Here is a 20,159-nt window from a genome sequence, read left to right as displayed (position 1 = left end):
ATCGGCACTCCTAGCTTCGACTGCGCGCTTCTTAATAAAGTAACATAAAAAGTATTCACGCCTTGAAAGAAGGCTCTTAGGGTCGTAGAATATATTCAATATCAACGATGTATTCTCCGTTTGTATTGTTTTTATCTTTCCAAAAAAAAAACAGATCTAATAAATAATAAAGAATAATTGTTACGAGGAACAAACACGAGAACCAGTACAGGTTGCTACAAAAATCTATGATCTATTAATCGAAAAGATTAATTATGTAAAATAATGTTTTATCGTAATAATTCTTTATTTTCACGCAACAATTTGTTTAAATAGGGTGTCCAGAAATTTGCGCATTTGAAATAAAAGACGTGATATTAAATTATTAAAAGAGACAACAATCTTGTTTAATGAAATCACGTCCGACAAGTAATAAATAAAAAAATAAAGTAAATAAAAAGTAATATTACATTATCATTGTTTAAAAGAAATTTTTAATAACATTGAATATATTATGAATTATATTTATATAAATACATGATTTAATTATATGTATTTAATTACAAATCGTTTTACGTAATAAAACAATTTCATGTACAATGTATTAACGCATATAAACCAAACAATTTTGTAATATTTAAATTCAGTAATTATTGTTTGATAATATAATTGATGATATTACAATGATATGAATAAAATAATCGTAATTTAATAACATTTGATTTTTAGCGAAATTACTACTTATACTGAAACACAGAGTCTTGTATGCAATAGATACGATTCTCGCAAAAAATTGTTGTTCACCAGTTGAAAAAATTGGCAGACTGCCAATCATGAGCGCTACGAAAAGATGATGCGCATCGCGATTCGCTCTTACGTGATTCACATTCGACTTGCGACATTCAAGGTACACGCGTGCAGGTATGGGTGCAGCAGGTTGACGACCACGTGATGCACGCAGCAGGTGCGTAAATATGTATGCGATGACTCTGCACGACTTATCTCGATCATCATGTACGGCATGCCATCAGCCGATCTTCCACGGGAAAAATTGTCGGGACTTCTTGCAGATGTTATCGCGCAGCAGGACTTTATCATCGTTTTTCTTTTGCGGTGAAATTTTACGATTCCAATAGGTTTCTGACAATCTTCAGAGATTGTATCTGTACGTTGGGCAACACGCGTTCTTGCAGTCATTGCGCGAGCATTTGAGCCGCGCGTGACAAATTGTGCAAAATAAAGACTATCTCATAAAAAACAGAATGAATAACATGATACATGATGAATCAGCAAATCAAAATAAAATATTGTGGCAAAATAAAATATTCGAAAACGATAAGAGAAATAAAAAAATATAGAAACATTTTTTATTGGAGACTCTCTTCTTTCTTCTCATGGTATATATTACATCTGACATGTAAAGATAATGGCAGTTTTAGCATGAGTAGATAATGGTAATGTACTCGAGGAGAGAAGTGCTTCCTCGAGAGATAAATGAATGAGGAAGTGAACATCTAATGAGAAAGCGCTCTTGTACTATGCAAGGAAGTCATCCAACTATCATCGGTTCGTTATTCATTAATTTGCGATCCAAATAATTTGTACCAATCCTTGCCGTATTTTTTCTTTTTACTGCAATCCGAACTCTTCCAAAAATACATATATATAATAATAATTATTTTATAATAATAAAATAAAAAGATAATTATAATTAAGATAATTAACAGTATACGCTATACATTTTGGATTTTTTACAAAATAGGCTCGAATTGAAGCAATTAGACGGAATAATAAATAAGTTTTCGACAATAAATTAATAGCTTTAATTTTGTAACCGCGGTTAGATAAATATATATCATTTTCCATAATTTTATAACAAGGGGCAATTATATATATTATCAACAAAAACTTTGTTCGATTATTTGTTACTTCACTTCAAAATTATTCTGAATTACAAAAACAATTTTATAAAAGAAATAACATTAATGTAACGAATATTCCGTACCTTTCTCCTTCTTCCTCGTCCTCTCTTCTTTTCTATTTCTATCTACATTTGTTTGTAATGTTACTTTAATTCTTTTATCTTTAATCCTACTATTTTTTATTCTTATCTCCAAATTTTCCAACAGCCACGCCTCAAATAAAAGCTTTGCTCAAACATATCAGCAACATCATTGTCGCGATCTCCGTCTTTACGGAACCGGCAGAGTTTCCAGTAATCCTGGGCATTGTGTGATCTCTGTGATCAAGGTGATTCATGTGATCCATGTGATCCATATGATCTCTGTGATCATAAAGATCGTACATCTTTGTTGTCGTGGAGTAAATCGAAGACGACGTCGACCCGCAAACCGTGCCTCTAATGAGATCTTCGGTCGATCCTACGAGTATCCTGAAGTTGTAATCATGTAAGTCCAATTGCGAATACATGAAGAGAGGCAGTCTGTCAGAGAGAACCCATAGATTGCCGTTTCGATCAATCTGTAAAAGTAAGATCACGAATATTACAAGCGGAAATAAATAAAACGAAGAATGTGGAAAGAAAAGTCACACCAATAAAAATTAAAGAGCTCTGTCAAAGACAATATTTATCCGGAAATTACACAAGTAATAAAAAACCGCGAGAAGCGTGAGAAGTATGCCAAACTGCTAACTGCTATTGTTACAAATTAATATTGCATTTTTGCAGAGATAAAACAATAATAAGCGACTATTTCCAATTATAATTCTAACATTACGTTTTTCTATTCTTTCTCTTAAAAATGTCGGAACTAATTAGACTCAAACATAAAATTTTCCTATCGCGATTGCTTTGACAATTTTTGATGATCATCACTACGTGATGATGACATGGAATTCGTTAAAATTTATATGTGTGAGTCACTATAATTAACGCAATACTAATAAATTATTATTGGTAATTAAGTAATGTCGAGCTTCAACAGATTTGTGATTACCTTAAGATCGTTGGGGAAAACCATGGTGACATTATCCTGAAAGACGTAGCCCTGTTGCTGCATGGTGAATTTATTCTGCGGTTTCCAACAAGCGATGGCATTTAGATTGGTAAGTGCGTAAAAGAGAATTCCGGTTTTCGGATCCAGGAAGCTGACGCTGCTCTGGCCGTTGGGCCCGCGCGATCCCAGCGTTTGGAACTCGTGGGACGTTTCTATAGAACAAACATATAAAATGAACTTAACACTTTGGCAAATGGCTCACATAAAATATTCGTCCTTCAGACACGACGTGTAAAATAATGAATTATACGTTGTCTTTTCTAAGCGACAGATTCCTTGGAATTCTTTAAATTGACTTTTTCTTCACTGAAAGGTCGAGATGATATCAGAATAATTATTCTAACGAATCATTGTTTTTTTTTTTGTTTTTTTTTTAGAAATGTTATTGGCAAACGTAATGTAAGAGACAAAAAGATAAGTAATTTTCAAAATTCTTTTAAGAAACCGCGCAGAAAATGACGCAAAATAAAGTAAGAACTTATTCGGCAGATTAAATGTTTTGCACTTTATTATGTTTCTTTCGTAAGTACGTGATATATTTTTTAAAGACATACCCGCCGCACTAGCGCGCAAAGGATCGCGCAATAGCCTTGTACTGACGGAAAATTCCATGCCACTGGAGAGTGGATGGTAGTACATGGTGCTGTAACCATCACCAGTCGGCTCGAGAGCCATCCCGAACAGGCCGTCATTCCATTGGAACGATATTCCCGACACCTTGAATTCTCCGCCCTGAGAAAGACAACACCATTTAAACAATAGACAAATTAGTCAAATCGACTTCCTGGCAAATTAGTTTATTAGAAAAACAACGTTTCGACCATTGATTTTGGTCCTTTTCAAGTATATATACATGTGTTTAATTTACGACATAACGACTTGATATGTTCGGACCAACGAAATATAAAGCAAGTTATGTCCAAAGTCAATTAATACATTTATACACCAGATAAAATTAAGAATAATAAGATGGTAAACTATATAATGTAAAAGATCCCAAATATAAAATACGTCTAACATGTGAAGAGTCAGCAAATCGACATCATTTAAACTTGCTGTGAAACTTTGGCCAAACGATCCGGCCAATGTTTATCTCGGCGTATCAACAATTTCCGCTCATTGTACATCAAAGAATATTTTTCCATTAATTAATTATGTATAAAACTAATGAATTTACTGCTACTAACATAATTAAAAATCCTCAAAATTAGTGGTTGTTTATGTACAATTAACAGCTTCGCGTTAATCAGGCTCATGAAAACGGAATTGGAATTGATTGAGAGATAAACGTATGTATTTCTGAATTCCACCGACCATTGGATCTGGATGGAAAGAGTGATGCTTGACGAGCCAGGACTTGTGAAGGCTCCAGGAGTAGACTATGAGACCGGGGCCGCCCAGGTCACCCAGGTAGCCGTACGAGTCCTCGCACGAGTAGTCCTCAACGGCGATGTTGGCGAACAGGGAATCGGCGGTTCTCTGATCGGACGGTATCGCGTATTTACGCAGCACGCGATTGCTCGTCAGGTCGTAGATGAGCAATGCCGGTGGTGCCTGCTGCTCGGGGCTGCCCAGGATGTCCGTCAGTCCCGTGTCCAGGACCCACAGCCGATTGCAACGGTCGGCGCGTACGCGGAACGTCGAGACGATCTCCGGTACACCGGCGGCGCCGTATTGATGGGCCTCCCAGGAGGGATACGGAATCAGGGGTGGCGATTCGCGTGTATCTGAAAGCCAACGAATTCTGATATCGACGACGCCAACCCTCAGTGGGAAAAATGGAGACTCGTCAATTAAGTCAATTTGATTTTCCTCTCGATTGAAATGGTCATCTTTGAACGTTCTCACGTGCAAAGTTATTTCCAATAATTAATAATGGCAGTTATAGCTATGGGCAAATAATTTAACATTGTTAAAATAAAAAAAATAAAGAAGATTATTGAAATCTATTATTCAAGAGATAGAATATTATCAATATAAATATTTATAATTAAAATAAATATAATTGCTGATGAATAAAATGATAAGCGTCTTATTGAAATAAGCAATTACGATGTCTCTCAAGCTATTGAAATTCTAATTTTGAGGACAGGACTAATCACCATTGAGCCTAATGTAATTGAGACTGGCGGCAACTCCTTGTCTCCATCTCGGCACGGTAATAAAGAGCCGATCGCCGGCCACCTCCAAACCCAAGGGCAGATTGTCCTCTTGCTTGTAATCCGGGAAGAGCCTCTTAATGTCGTTGCTCGACCACTCGTAATCGATCTGCTTCCATCGGTAAGCGACCCGCAGTTTGCCAATCGCACCGTCCAGCAGGACGACCAAAAACGCGATTCCGATAACGATCGACGACATCCGGCACCGCATTGTCATTGTTCTGATAAAAAAAATCATATCTAGTTTATCTCCCTATAAATCCACGAGGTAAAGATCTCTCCATCTTTTTTTAGTTTTGTTGGAAGTATCTTTAATTAAAAAATTAAAAGTCTGACATTTTTAATTAAGATATTAGAAATAAATATTAGAAATTAAATTTAAAAAATTTGAGCCATTTGAGTTCCAATTATGTATGAATTATTCAGTGTATATTACACTAATTAATAATGTCATTGTAATTATTTTTTTATATTAAATAATAAATAGCGTTCAGTGGATTTAATATTAATTCAGTTAAATTTTAGGATTGGTTTGTTTATAGCGTTCATATTTCAGTGTCTATATATAGTTATTATGTTATTACGTCCGGCTACAATTTCGCTGTTTCTTTTCTCTTATCTCTTTTCTCCGCCTCGTCACGCATCGGAAGTTATAGATTCATAATTAATTATCTTAAAGTCATCGCGTGACAAACTACGGAAGGCAGCAAACGTTTTCGATCTAAATTCACTCTGGTTAATTTCATTTATAAAATGGCATTCTAATAATATAGTGACAGCGATCAATTAAAGTAAATTCAAATCAAATTAAAACTATATCGTTAAAGTTATTTTAATTCTCCTTCCCGCTCAGCAATTAGACAAATAATCACGCTCAACCCGCGCAAGACGTAACAATCTTTATTGTTAAAAGTATAGACAAGATTGACTTTAAAAAAGGCGATAAATTGCAATTACATTTCCAGTTTCTCCTTGAAAGCTGATGGCCTTCGCGATACATAGTTACCGCGACTCGTTAATTAATACGTACGCGTAAATAATTGTAAAGTGGCGGAAATGGGGTCTTTCTATCAACGCCCACGTGTGAAAGACACCGCGACAATGAAAGTGACAATGAATGATAAATGATGAATAATCGATACTGATGAACGCACGAATTTATTTTTTGGGCTCGTTTTGACTTTTATTTAAAGGAAATGCTTAAAATCTAAATAGACTTGTAAAAATTTCAATTATTTTTTTATGTATTTAATAATGTATTTATGCAACATAAATATTGAGAAATTTCTTGATTTGCATATATCAGAAGTGCCGACAATAAAATATTACTCTTGCAACATATTTATTATTTTACATTTATTATATTCAAAATTTTATATCACAATAAATTATTTCCGTATTTAATAATTTTCGTATCACAATAAATTTATTTATTCAATTTGTTATTCACGACTTATTTATTTAAATTATTAAAAATTTAACTTTTAGATTTCTAATTTTAAAACATATATTTTGTGATTTATAATTCAAGATAATAAATTTTGACGCAACAATGATTTTTATTCTTTTCTTTACGTTAGAAACTTGATTCTTCTTATTCTAGCTTATTCTAGCTAAGGGAATCTTGCATGAAGTTTACAAATGTCTCGACTCTTTCATACCATTTCAATGACGTAACAGATTGTGGAAACAACGGTACTCAAGTCGGTACTTAGAAATTAGGAGGTCTCCAAGTTTAAAGTACGTAATGAATGAGAATGTATGAAGAAGTATATACACCGAGAAGCAAAAATCATTAAAGATGTTTCTTTTAAATAAATCACCCAATTTCATTAAATATTGTTTGACAAATTCTTTGATTAAATCCTTCAATATTATAAGTTATTAGTAAAACCTATCCTCAAAATATTAGGAATTAAAAGTACAATAAACTATATTTAAAATCAAGTTTTTCTCACAAAACATTAATAATTATTCCATTAATTAAATTTATATATATACATATTTCATTATATATTATATTAAATAATTATTAATTACATTAATTATGTAAATCAGGAAAGTTAGTATTCCTAATTATTCTCCAAAAACTTTATTTATAGAAATCCTTAAATCTTGAATTACCTAATTAAAAATTCTTAGTGTCTCGATAGCTTAACCAAAGTATTTTTTTAAAAAGATAATTTAAATAATCTAATAATTTTATTTTAAGTCTCGCGTTCACAGAAATTTCTAAATATAATCTTAAAAATACAATTTCCATACAGACGTTTTATAAATGCTTTAAAAACTCGAGTTAGCTTTTGCATACTTATAAAGAAAAAGACTCAAGGATAATTTAAAAAAGATTGAAATATCGATAGTTTAATTTTTATTTTAAGATTTAAGTATCAAGATGTTAATGAGCCTCCGTAATTGGTTTATGATGATCTTAAATATCAAATGAAAATTGAACACGAATACTAGGAATTTCAACATACTATTTACACTTGAAACTGATAATTCACTATGATTAGATTTACCATCATCGAGTGATCGCTAAAGAACTGTCCAAGGTTATTGCTGACCTAATACCGGTTTTTTTCATAGGACGTCATTTGTAATTTTAAGTAACGTTACGTACTGAGATTCGTTCAAACATACTATTATGATTCATTATCACCGAAGCATTTGTATATTTACCAGAAGCTAAAATTAAAAATGAAAATCAACATTAAATATTAATAATATTAATAATTAATATAAACAAAACTATAATTCTCCGGTAATAGCATCAAATTTACATACAAGAGAAGCATTTATTAAAAAAAAAAAAAAAAAAAAAAAAAAAAAAAAAAAAAAAAACTTAATTACTTAAGTGACAAAATGACAGATTTAAATCCAGACAATGTCATTCGTATCCCATGAAAATTCAACGTCCTTTCTCTCGGAAGAGAAGAGCAATCCCGTTTTAGTGGAACGCGGCTGGAATCACCGCGACAGATTTTCTATGCTTAACAGGCGAGTCGTAACACGGTTAACGGAAAAATAGAAAGCAATCAATTTTTCGACCGCTTTACATTCGACCCGCTAAATCATACAGCGACCGCGCTCTCATGCATATACATATGTATGTATGTTATTTCATACCCAGAGAGTTACCTACATATTCAGCGTTGTACGCAACGCTATATAATTTACACAGGCATTATACATATCTGCACGTTCCATATGATATTCATTCAACTATTCACATTCGACAGGATATTTCCAAACACCAAATGTATCCGATTGTTAACATATGTACAACACATTTTCGCGTCGTTAAACTCTACCCTTTATACGATACTATTATCTTAGCACGTTGATCTGTTGTTCATAAATTATTTTTTACTTATAAATTATTATAAAACAAATATTTAATTTATTATATATCATTTGACATTTATGGTATCATAGCACTACCAATAATAAATTTAATGTCAATATTAATCCTTTCTCTTTATTAATTAATTAACACGGAAAAAACAATTTTGAAAGTATCGAAAAAGCTAGAAGAATATAGATCTGAAAATAATTTTATTAGATCAAAAATTATCATAATTATGCAGAAAGTGCATAATTAGTTTCAAAAACGGTTACTATATAGAATGTCAAAAAACTATTTAGTATTGCTCATCATGCTTGAACGTTCTTCATTATTTGATAATCCAACAAAATTATTCTTAGATCCGCATCCAATTAAATGTTTAGGTATTGTTTTACAAAACTGTGTTACCAATAATCACAATCGTTTGTGCCGGATAAGAATTTTCAGTACAATCACGATTATCGTACATCGCGGTAACAGAAAAAAAAAAAACACATCAAAACGCGGTTTCGCGTTGCTTGAGTTTCGCCTCAAATTACACGCGCGATTTCTGCCTACAAATAGAAAGTACGACGACGAGCTAATGGCACAGCCTTATAGGGCAAAATGCTTGCAACGAAACAAAGTTTTCTGTCAGGTCATAAGAGTTTCTGTGTAAAAAGCTGCTGGTCTTACAGGCATTTACGCGCAATTTTTGACGAGCGCGCGGCTTTGCAGAACTACGTTCTGTCTCCGCGCCTATATTATATCACAAATTAAATGTACTAGAAGCGATCAAACTTGTCTCATTCCTCGACGGAAACAGAGCCGATCGAAAAGCGACAATTCTACCGAATAGAAATACGGCGAACTTTTACTTACTCCGAATGGCAAACAATTTGTTTGAGAGGGCCAATTATTTTTAATTAAATAATTAAAATATTAGAAAAAAATGTAAACAGTAAGATAATAATAAAAGTAATAAAGTTATTTTCGAAATATTCCGATTTCGCAGTAATGCCTAAGTAAACTTGAAGATCATATTTGTCTTGAAGATCAAATATTAAATCAATTGTCTTTATGTAGTAATATTACGTAAAGAATTTGTTTAGTCTGTTCTTTAAATACAATTTTTGAGATGCAACTTTTGAAGACATCCTTCCACACCCTTTTTAAATTCATTTTTATACATTTATCTTTAACAGATCTTTTGCATGTATATTTTGCATGTACGTTTTATATTTTAGGTTTTTCTTAAATTTCTCATAATTTTATATTAACGCTTTGGAAGTAATTCACGTAGCACAGAAAAGTAGTACGTAGAAGAAAGGTACGATTAATAAAGATCGGTTATTTACACTCGATTCGCTCGATCCTGGGCTACCACCGCACTGTGATCGCTTCTCCGCGAGAGAGAGAACGGCGCGACAGGTTGGACCACGCGCACCGAGTAAGCACGACAAACTGGGAATTCGACGGCGTGCCGGCGCGAGTTTGACCGGTGCCGAGCTCGGTTTCCCGGGGGTATGAGCTCTACGGTACTGTTGGAGATCCGGTCGACAAACCTAACGGTGGCGTCAATCCACCGCGACAAAGATTCGCGCGAAAAGGGGAGAATCCTAATAAAACATAATATATGTAATAATAATATGTAAAATTCACATTATTGCCACGTGAAATCCATATTTCTATGTATATTCCACGTGGTAATAACGTGGATGTCACGCATCCTTTCGTCGAAAAGCGCCGACCTTATTAATCGTGTTAAAGAGCAAGGACAAGCAGCAATCGCGAAGAAATTCGATTGATAATGTAATCGGCAGGTGACGCAATTGTCACCCGCACTCCTTGAGATATACCTTAGGGTCGATACCTCTGGAAATTACATTGATCTAGCGAGAACAACGAAAAGGTAAGAACGATCACAAAAAAGTTTATCGAAGGATAATGAAATCTGTATACAATGTGAAACTGTTCTTCAGGCTGTCTTAGAATTTTCTCTTTTGTGAAAAGGAAAATCCATTAAAAAGTGCTGCGCAAATTATTCTTCCTCCCCCCCTTCAAACTCTAAAATTACAAATTACATTTTTTTGTTATAAAAATTTGGAATTCTTCGAATGACGCTTAAGTTAGAAAAATGATGAATATGCTTCTGTAATCAACATGAGACATATTAATGGCATCACATTTATAAAAACTATCTGCGTCATATGACGCAAATTTTTGAATGACATACGTACAATACATACAGTATATTATTTTCATATTATATTATTTTTCAATAATAGATTTAAAAAATAATGTACATAGAAAAAAAGCACATTTTCGTTTTTGAGGATATTTTAATTTTTTTATTATAATTTAAATGTTAAAGATTAAAATGAGATTTTATAATTAGACAGACACAACTTGCGTATATTAAAAATGTTATAATTTTTCATAAATATGTTATCGTTATTAATAATCTTTATAAGTTGAAAGAAAAATATATCAAGTAAATAATAACATCTTTAAGAATTAAATTTTTTTAATATTACCAAAATAATCATATATTTTACTTTTTAGACAACTATTATAATATTAAAATAAGAGAATATTATTATATTCTATATCGAAAGGATGCGTGACATCCACGTTATCACGTGGAATATTATTTTGTTGAAATTTAAGATTATAAAATTCTTTAAAGAAAATTATATTATATATAAGCAAAAATGTAATTTCTTGCTTACATATAGTAAAATAATAATTGTTAAATAGATCATATTGGTTTAATTTGATGTTTAATACGTTTAATGTTTTTTTATAGATACAACAACGCATCTTCCGTAGATTACATGCAACATATTATCTATGTCATTATTGCCAACTCTAATTATATTTAATTATTAATTATATTAATTATTATAACAATAAAGTATATTCACTACTTTCTCTTTCTTCAGTTACTACAGCGACAATTTACTTTATAAAAAGCAAAATCGCCGGTAAACGCGAGTGAATAAAATGACAGATAATAAAAAGAAATGAGACGCGCAATACTGGAAGAACGCGCGGACGCGGATTCAGGAAATTCTCCTGTTGCGAGTCAACAATGCCCCATCGTCTTCCCATCCGGGTGAGCAAGTCCGCGGACGATTATCCAAGCGCACAATGAAGAAAACGTCGTCGTCGTCGTCGTGAGATTAGCGCGTTATTTGCATCTCGATGCGGCGAAGAGCGCGCGAGAACGAACGGCGAACGAGGAATCTGTCCGTCCTATCGCTTGTGGTTCTCGCCAGAGCATTTTTTCTAGCCTTTTCAGCATCGCGCAATATCTCTCTGGTTCTACTAGCGGCTGTTACTCTCGCGGGAGTGTTACGCGTTTTCGAGGTCGATTGGCGGTGTATTACACCTGGCTTTCACTTTCGTGATTGTCAGTGCCGTACGACCGTCATCGTTCGTTGTCGCCGTACGCCGAACGGTTCGGGCCCGCATTACGTTGCGACAGGAAAAGCGCGATAAAACGTAATTTAAAATTCAAGATAAAAGTTCGTCCGCCACGATAAATATTGCGAGTCCGTCTCAATGGTGAGTTTACTCGTCCTCGGAGTTCGACTCTTATTCTCGACGATAGTATCTCGCGATTTATAGTATTGTATATGATTCATTAACTTGTTTCTGAATCGTTTGACTCTTAGACGAGTTTATCCGCGATATAAATCCTTAATCTTAAAGGAATCGTCAAATTTAGAATTTCTATTTGAATCATCGCAGAAATTTATTTAAAACAAAACCGGGTTGCTCACCTCATATACATATATGTATTCATATTTATGTATTCGTGCCTTGCGATCCATAAAACTTGTAAATAATTAATGATACCAATCGGACTTCTCTTCCGTCTCAATTATTCTATTTGATTTTTTTTTTGTGCACCGGGCGCAGATGACGGTTGTGGGTTAAAATAACGTTCAGCACTGTCGATTAGCTCGTCCTGCCGTTCACTGGTAATCGATCGGTTCACCTATTCACCTGGATTCATCCTCTAGTCGATTCCAAGACCTTGCCTGATCTTCCTTTCGCCGCGTCTCCTCTCCTCTCACCTTTTCTCCTCATATAATCTTCTATTAATATTAATACGGTAACGAGAATGAAAACCTTCAATCTTTTCTATAGTTCAAGTCTGAAGCTCCAATTAAAATATTTTTACTTTTTAACGTGTCATTTAAGACACGTGAAACGTAAAACGTAATTCAATCGACTTCGGCCATTCGATCAACCTGAAAGGTTTTTCGAAAGTCGGTCGTACAAATCTTATCAGCAACACCCGGAAAACGTGCCTACATTTGCGCAATTATCGCGGTGTCTAGTTCTTTCGGTCGGTTAAATAATCCTGATAAAGACGCGCCGCAAGCAAAACTCATTTCAGACCGACGTTCAATTCGTCTCGTAATATTAATCAAAATGTTCGATCAGCGGGGAAGCAGCTCTTCCCTCCGGCAATCGTGTAATTAATGTTCTCAATGTCATCGCGTTACTCAAATTATCGTAATCAAGTGTCTTCGGCAAAAAATACCGTCGTGGAGATAAACATGACTGTTTATAATAGTTATAAAACAAAGGAAAAATTAACTCCACTGTATCAACCGAGAAGAAAATTAATCGTGTAAAAAAAAAAAGGGAACGAAAGAAGGGCGCGAGAAAATATTTGTTTCGAAAATAAATTGATAAAGTTACGAGGCGCTAACTATTACATTCTCGTGTTTATCATTTATGGCGACTTACGATATAAAGCGAACAGATCACGGATGAATGAAAAATACAGCTTCGCTCGTAGTTGCACCTCATTCACCAGTCGCGATACATTATGCGATCGTGCTAACGCGAGCGTCGACCTCGGCGATAAACCGGATGTCCTTTTAACTACAGAGGGGAGGACATCGCACCGTATGTCCAATGACATGCAATCGAGCGCTGGTGACTCGTGGAACAAAGGGAAATTCGTCGGCCTAGATACCGCGCTGGCAGATCGATACAACACATATTACCTGGCGAAGAACCTACCTATTAATCCGCAGAAAAGGCAGCATGGCATTTGACTTTCGAACTATGCCATCGACATTCGCAGGAGTGTCTGCAACTCGCTCTCGTCCATGGCAGAGCCGCCGTTGTATAATCCCGCCTGCGGCTGAACGTCGCGTCGCATCCATCTATTAATTTCTAACGGTTTATTCCCGAACCGTCTCCGTGTTGGCCGTTGGTACCAACAATGCACATTATGCAAGGCACGATCCTCGAGACGGTTCGAAAGTGAGAAGGCTTCAATTATCGATCCTCTATCGGGATGAGAAAAAAAAAATTGCAAAACTATTTAATCCGTTGTATCAACATTCGCGTACCCGCGATCATTTCTCTCTCTCGGAGCGTTGGATACTTCTCGTTTACAACGTTCGTGACTTTTGCGCGGATTTCTTTGCGGTTATAATAAAAGTGAACTTCTTACATGTGATATACATCGCCAATGAGATTTCTGCCGATCGGAATGAAAATCGGTGGAAATGAAAATCCCATAAATTTTCGTAATCGCAGAAAATGATTTTTCCGACGAGAAAGGAAGGGAAATGAACGCGAAAGCGATGAGAAACCACAGGTCTCATAGAAAGTTACACCGCGGTGAACCACTTTCGCAGGAGAGATTATCTACTTAAGTTATATCAAGTCGAGTTATCAGAGCGATCTTTTTTCCCTGAGCCTCGTAAGAGCTCCGCGCGAACTACATAGGCTTGATTTAATTGTAGCTTTATTCGCGCGAAACGATAAATCCGTTACAACCGCTGTTCACAATCCGATTCAATTCAATTCTCATAATTACAAGTCTTATGTAACACACTTGATGGGATTTTCTTACTTGTAAACTTTAATTATAACTTACTTAAAGTCGAATTTAATTCGTTTGTTTTTTTAATCGCAAATTAAATTTGACATAACCCATTTAATTCAATCCTCTTATAATTTTAAGTCCTTTTATCGAATTTTTTCAATTATAAATATAACTTTATTCTTTACTTGTTCAATTCAGGATCTCAATTGTGAATTTAATCTGTTGCATTAGATGCGGTTCCGCTAGTTATGCTAACGCTGTATCTAACGGTGAAACACTCACTTATGGTCAAGGATCATGTAAGCTAAAATAAAATAGACGAGCGCTGTCACGCTCGAAGTCACAGCCTGATTCCTCCTAATCTTTTCACTTCGATCAATCACTATTTTTTTTTCTCCTCCCTTCCGTCTCTTTCAATCGATCGTCGTTTCTCGCCGATCGATCGCGACACGCCGTGATTTCGATCGTAAAATCGCTCGATGTGTTTCTTGTTTCGAATGAATTCCTTTTTTATTGATCAGTCTGAATGGATACACACACTCGTGTCACTTTGCTACTTTTTCTCTCTTATCTCTTTCTCTCTCTTTTTTCCTCGATCATTATTGTCCGTTCTGCTCGTAATGCAGTCGGCTGAAAACAACAAGGTTGTAGAAGGATAGAAAGCTACGTCTAGAACGCCCGCGGTCGGTCCTCGCTTCGGAAATAAAGCGACGAGCAGGGACGAGAGACTTTCGTCTCTTTCCTTGATCCGCAAAATCGCCCTCCTCTCGCTAACGATCTCGCGGCGTTCTTCGCGAAAAGTCGGCCTCGCTTTCTCGCAAAGAGTGTTTTTTTTTTTTTTTCAGCACGTTCTAACGTTAAAGTAAAGCCGTTGAAATTGCGCGTAAATCGGCTCTCTAATACGTCGGTGTGTTTATTAAGCGAAGCTGGCTAAGCGATTCGGAACATCGCGCCGCTAAATGCCCAAATGAACACACGATAAAACATGTCGACGATCGTGGCATCATTGAGCCATTGCAACGGAAAATTACACACGCGATTTGCGCGAATTTCTTATTGATACGCAAAATAGCAGAAACATTAAGAACAAATTTGCTGAAATTACACTTCCTAAAAAATCATTAAGTGTTATTAGAGTCATGAACATTGAAATAAAATCGCGAAATGTAAACAGTTTTTCTCACTCGGGAATAAGAAATGTATTAAAATAATAAATCGATTTTATCTAGATATTTTTTCTCAATTTTTCTACAACTACGTATATAAATTGCAACAATGATGTAACTATGAAGGTCATAACAAGAAATTTACATTTAAAAAATCTATATCGCATGCCCGGACGAGAAAACAGATTGACAGTGATTTTTTATTTTAATCTCATTACAGAATGATGGTCCCACTTGTTACAACATACGATGAGGGAGGGAGACGTCGGAGCGATCCCGAAGAGACGCGTTTTATTTCCGAATAGACCGGACCGCGGGATAATAGTATTAGGATGACAAAGAGCGACCGTGTTACCGGTTCGTCGAGCAAAAGCGATCCCCACGAGAGCGAATATCGTGCATCCGCTGTCACCAAGTGTAAAGATATTATTAGCGTAAAAGGAGGGACATAAGGACATTAAAAGGGAAAACAGGAAAGGCATGGTTCTTGCGCGTGAGCGCAAAAAATATAGGATGATATCGGTATACACATATAATATATATATATATATAGAGAGAGAGAACCAGCTAAGCATTCTACGATACGATCGAATTGTCGAAGACGAGAGCCGCGAAATTCTTGTCCGGCAAAAATTCGCCCTCGCAAATCTTGCCGTCAACTAAATTGGTTAAAAAAAAAAGGGAAAAATCCCGAGTGTAGGCAGTTTTGAAAACACTCGCAATTCTTCCATAATGCAGTCAGGTTGCAATTATGCATCGTTAATCCTTTCGACACTTTGGAGCTAATGCAGTAAATAAAATAAAATATATGAAAAATGTTAGAAAATTATTAATTACAAAATCAATCTATCGAGATAACAATAACAAATAATATAGTTGATAATTGCCAGATTATTAATCTAAAATAATAATTTATTTTATTTAATCATTAATCAATGAGATTTTAATATTTTTATTTAAAAATAAATTTTATTACATTATTCTTTCATCGTATTTTGAAAAAAACTTCTTTCCACAAAATTAATAAAATTAACATAAGAGAGTGTAATAAAAAATAAAAATTTTATTTAACATAAATTGTATTAATATATACTTTCAAATAAAAAAAATAAACAAAATAAAGATACTTTTATGGAATAATACTCCCTCTCTTAAAAATGTACAAAGTATACTAATTTTAATAATTTGAATCTGAAAAAAGGTGTCTTCACTGCCGCAAATTAAAAAGATAACACCTAAATAATTGTCAATCTTAACGGTAGTGTTAATTAGGGATGCGTGTCTTTCTACAGAAGCCAAGCGATCAGAAAGCGTCTTGAAAGGATTAAAATTCGTTCGACAAGAGATACGTGCTAATTGCATCGCTCTACACATCTGAACACAATCTTCTCTCGTTTCGACGTTCCGAACGATCGATCGGTTAATACAATTTACCCGCGATTCATTAACCGATTATTACGTTTATTAATATTGTTTCTCGGTCCAGCCACGCGTCCACCAAGCCGAGAACCGTCACACCTCCTTGATTTCTTTTTTCAAATGCAATTCGAAAAGCCGATTTAAGCTGTTGGTTGAAAGAAAACGTGTAAATAACCTGATAAAAATACATTAAAAATATTTTATCGCGTAAAAAAATATATAAAGTTATTTTAACAGTCAATAAAATAAATGTATTGATGTCATAATAATGATAACTTTGAATTACTTTAAACCAAAAAACATGCGATAATATTAACTTTTAAATAAAATAAAAATCTCTATTTTTGCTGCAATTTTCTTTTAGCTTTTTGTTTAAATTCTAAAACTTAAAAATGAAAATCTCGGAGAAGAACTTAATCACTTTTTTTTCCGAATCGATAGATTTCCAATTGGAGAAAATCAGGAGGTTGCAACTCGGTTGCCTCGACTCTAAGACGGTAGGTCCAAACAATCGCCTGCCTTGAGGCAAGGGACCTAATAGGTCCAACAGCGATGAGATTGCTGTGATTGGTTGAAACAATATGTGGCTGTCGCCCGCAATTTTGGGATACGGATCCAGCGATAAAGTCATAATCATTTTTTAATTTCCGAGTAAAACAAAAGGTTACAAAAGCGCGTAATATATTAGAAACATTTATGCATATGCAATAAGTGCACATGTGAAATTCTTACAACGAAATAGACGCAGTCGAGGAAACTAATTGCGAGATTGACATATCCCAGAACAGCAGACTATGCCCAAAACTTTCCACAGAACGTTTTCTTTATTTTATTCGGAACATGTCGATAATATGACACTCAATAAATAACAGAACTTCTACATCTCCAAATTCTGCTGTCAGATTGTCCTGCCGAATCGCCGGAGTGCGAGGCTTTGCGTGAACGCGCTTCTCTCTTTACGAAGATAAAAAGAAAAACAAAGAAATGAAAGGGCAATTTCCGGTTTTGATTCGCGCGATTATCGATTTTATCTCAAACTAATTATTCTATGAAAAAAATTACACGTCATTATAAATCTCAGAAATTTGTATAAATTTTTTTTATATTCACTAAATTATATATATATATATATATATATATATATATATATATTCTATTTATATAATTATACATCTTTTATATTTTATATGTATATACAATTATATAAAAATTATATACATATTTTTAAAAGAAATTTGCGCGATCAAAACCCAACACAATTTTTTGTGGCTCGATTGGCCATTTAAAAGCATCTTTACGTAATACAATAAATATGATATTACGTAAATGATCGTCCACCTTGTCGCCCATTTTTTTATTCTTTTAGAAAGCCTCGTCTCTCAAGCCCGATATTTAGCTAAACAGGCACTTCACAAAAAAATGTCAATATTCTTATTAATCTTAATAATTTTACTTGCATCCTTGAGCAGTCAACAATCCCTGGTCCTGGGACCGTCGCGAGCGAGGCGCTGTTATTCGCAAGAGAGTAAAACAATAGTGTTCGCGGTGGAGATTCGGAAAGACAACCCCTGAAAAATAAAGGAATTATAATAACGATGCGTAGATCATGTTTTGGTACGTACACGTGTTGTACGGCGCGCTTTCAATGGTGTATCATTTTCATTTCTATTTTTTGTTTGCATTCTTTTTTTTTTGGTCGAAGAAATATCGACAGTAGTACCGGACGATGACGGTGGGCGAGAGTGGTGATCGAAAGAACGAAAACCAGCAGCAGGGTGCCTACTGAAGACAACACAGAAAGCAATCGAATCTTCGTTACGCGCCCACGTACGAATGATTACGACGTGAACAATCTCTATCGCGCGTGATCTTTCGTTATCGTTCGCTTAAACGTTATCTCGATCCGATTAGATCGATTTCTCGTCTGTACACGGAACGATCGGTCGATCCGAACCTAGAACGAAAGTTGACCAAAAAAATTAATTCAGTGAACGACACATACATCGAATTTCACTAATTTAAAATTAATTCACTTTTTTCTCTTTTCTAGAAGAGATAGACGACGAGTTAAACTGGAAAATTAATCGACATGAATAGAGTCAATAAATTTTATGCAGTCGCTCTCGTCTCACATGAATCCACTCTTCATTTTACTTCGATCTATTGCTTCTCCAGTTTGGTTCTAAGTTCCGGAAAGCGATAAACGACGACTTAAGATTAAAATTAACTCGATATCGAGCGATAAATATGTTTTAACTGCTCTACGACATTAAAACAATACAATTATTTTCAACTAACTGCAAAAATTTAGGACAATTTTGTACACCTTGTAGGAACAGTGCATCTTATAGATGGACTTAACTGTACAAGAAGCAACAAAAATTCTCCACGGGCGCTCTGATCAGCGTTATCAATAGACACCCTGAATAAAAATTGATAAGAGAGTAGATAGTAGTAGACAGTAGGTAAGATAGTAGGTAAAGTGGATGAGAGAATAGGCAAAAGAAGTTCAGGAAGTGCCAAGTTTTGTAGGTAGAGCAGAAAAGTTTGCAAACTTTTATATTGAGAACGAGAAGGAATCGAGCTTGTCCGATCATAGAGCAAAGTGCATAAAGGCTATATATATATATATATATATATATATATATATATATATATATATATATATAGACTATACTACCGAATAATTTGCGAGTCGCTTGAATGTCTATAGATAGAAATAAAAAGATTTTAAAATAAAAATAAAATAATCGTGAGATGAAATTAATCCGAGCGTTGGGAATGAATGCGCTCTACAATCGGTACGAGAATCGACGAGACATGGTAAAGGAATAGTGAAGAAAACGGCGTGAGTCGAGTGTAGAGAGCTGGTGTTCGATTCCGTGAGCACCCTCTGTACTTACCACTCACTCATGCGTCGCCAACATTGTTCCTTTGACAAAGGAAAAAAGGAATTGCTTTGAGCCGAGTCGATCAACTTCGCAAATTAATTTTTTACTTAAAATTTAGACTTCTTCATAAATATAAATTATTTGTGTGTATATTATATAGTGTTCTATATTTAGATCTTCATTTATTGTAATTTGCGAAATTGGCATACAATATTTGAGATTGACTTCTCTTTCTCTTCTAAATTTAATGTTTAATAATGCATAAAAAATTTCATTGAGACAATTTGGAAACTCTTTGGAAAATTAATATTGTAAATTAGAAATAAAAATTTTTTTT

General features: G+C 34.5%; 1 protein-coding gene across 2 annotated transcripts; it reads right to left on the bottom strand.

Moving 5' to 3' along the window:
- Positions 1–107: 107 nt before the first annotated feature.
- On the bottom strand, positions 108–16,426 carry LOC105835385 (protein yellow). 2 transcript variants are annotated; one of them, XM_036294044.1, is made up of 6 exons: positions 13,530–16,426; positions 5,099–5,376; positions 4,311–4,723; positions 3,551–3,728; positions 2,937–3,148; positions 108–2,460 (listed from the first exon to the last, which is right to left on the bottom strand). In XM_036294044.1, exons 1-6 carry the CDS (start codon positions 13,673–13,675, stop codon positions 2,116–2,118), a joined length of 1,572 nt encoding a protein of 523 aa, XP_036149937.1. In that variant the 5' UTR covers positions 13,676–16,426; the 3' UTR covers positions 108–2,115. The 2 variants fall into 2 exon arrangements, with proteins under 2 accessions (XP_036149937.1, XP_012534071.2); XM_012678617.3 differs by lacking the exon at positions 13,530–16,426 and adding an exon at positions 9,842–10,776.
- Between the last annotated feature and the right edge of the window lie 3,733 nt (positions 16,427–20,159).

The sequence above is a fragment of the Monomorium pharaonis genome, chromosome 11, assembly GCF_013373865.1.
Source record: "Monomorium pharaonis isolate MP-MQ-018 chromosome 11, ASM1337386v2, whole genome shotgun sequence".
Classification (NCBI taxonomy): Eukaryota; Metazoa; Arthropoda; class Insecta; order Hymenoptera; family Formicidae; genus Monomorium; species Monomorium pharaonis.
This window is presented reverse-complemented; position numbering and strand designations above follow the sequence as displayed.

What these genes read in the sequence shown, in the direction of transcription:
- LOC105835385 (XM_036294044.1), bottom strand. Translation starts at nt 13,675, where the DNA reads ATGGATGCGACGCGACGTTCAGCCGCAGGCGGGATTATACAACGGCGG. An exon ending in CCTTTTCTGCGGATTAATAG is followed by an intron (nt 5,377 to 13,529) that starts GTAGGTTCTTCG and finishes TTTTTTTATCAG; the next exon opens with AACAATGACAATGCGGTGCC. An exon ending in CAATTACATTAGGCTCAATG is followed by an intron (nt 4,724 to 5,098) that starts GTGATTAGTCCT and finishes GTTGGCTTTCAG; the next exon opens with ATACACGCGAATCGCCACCC.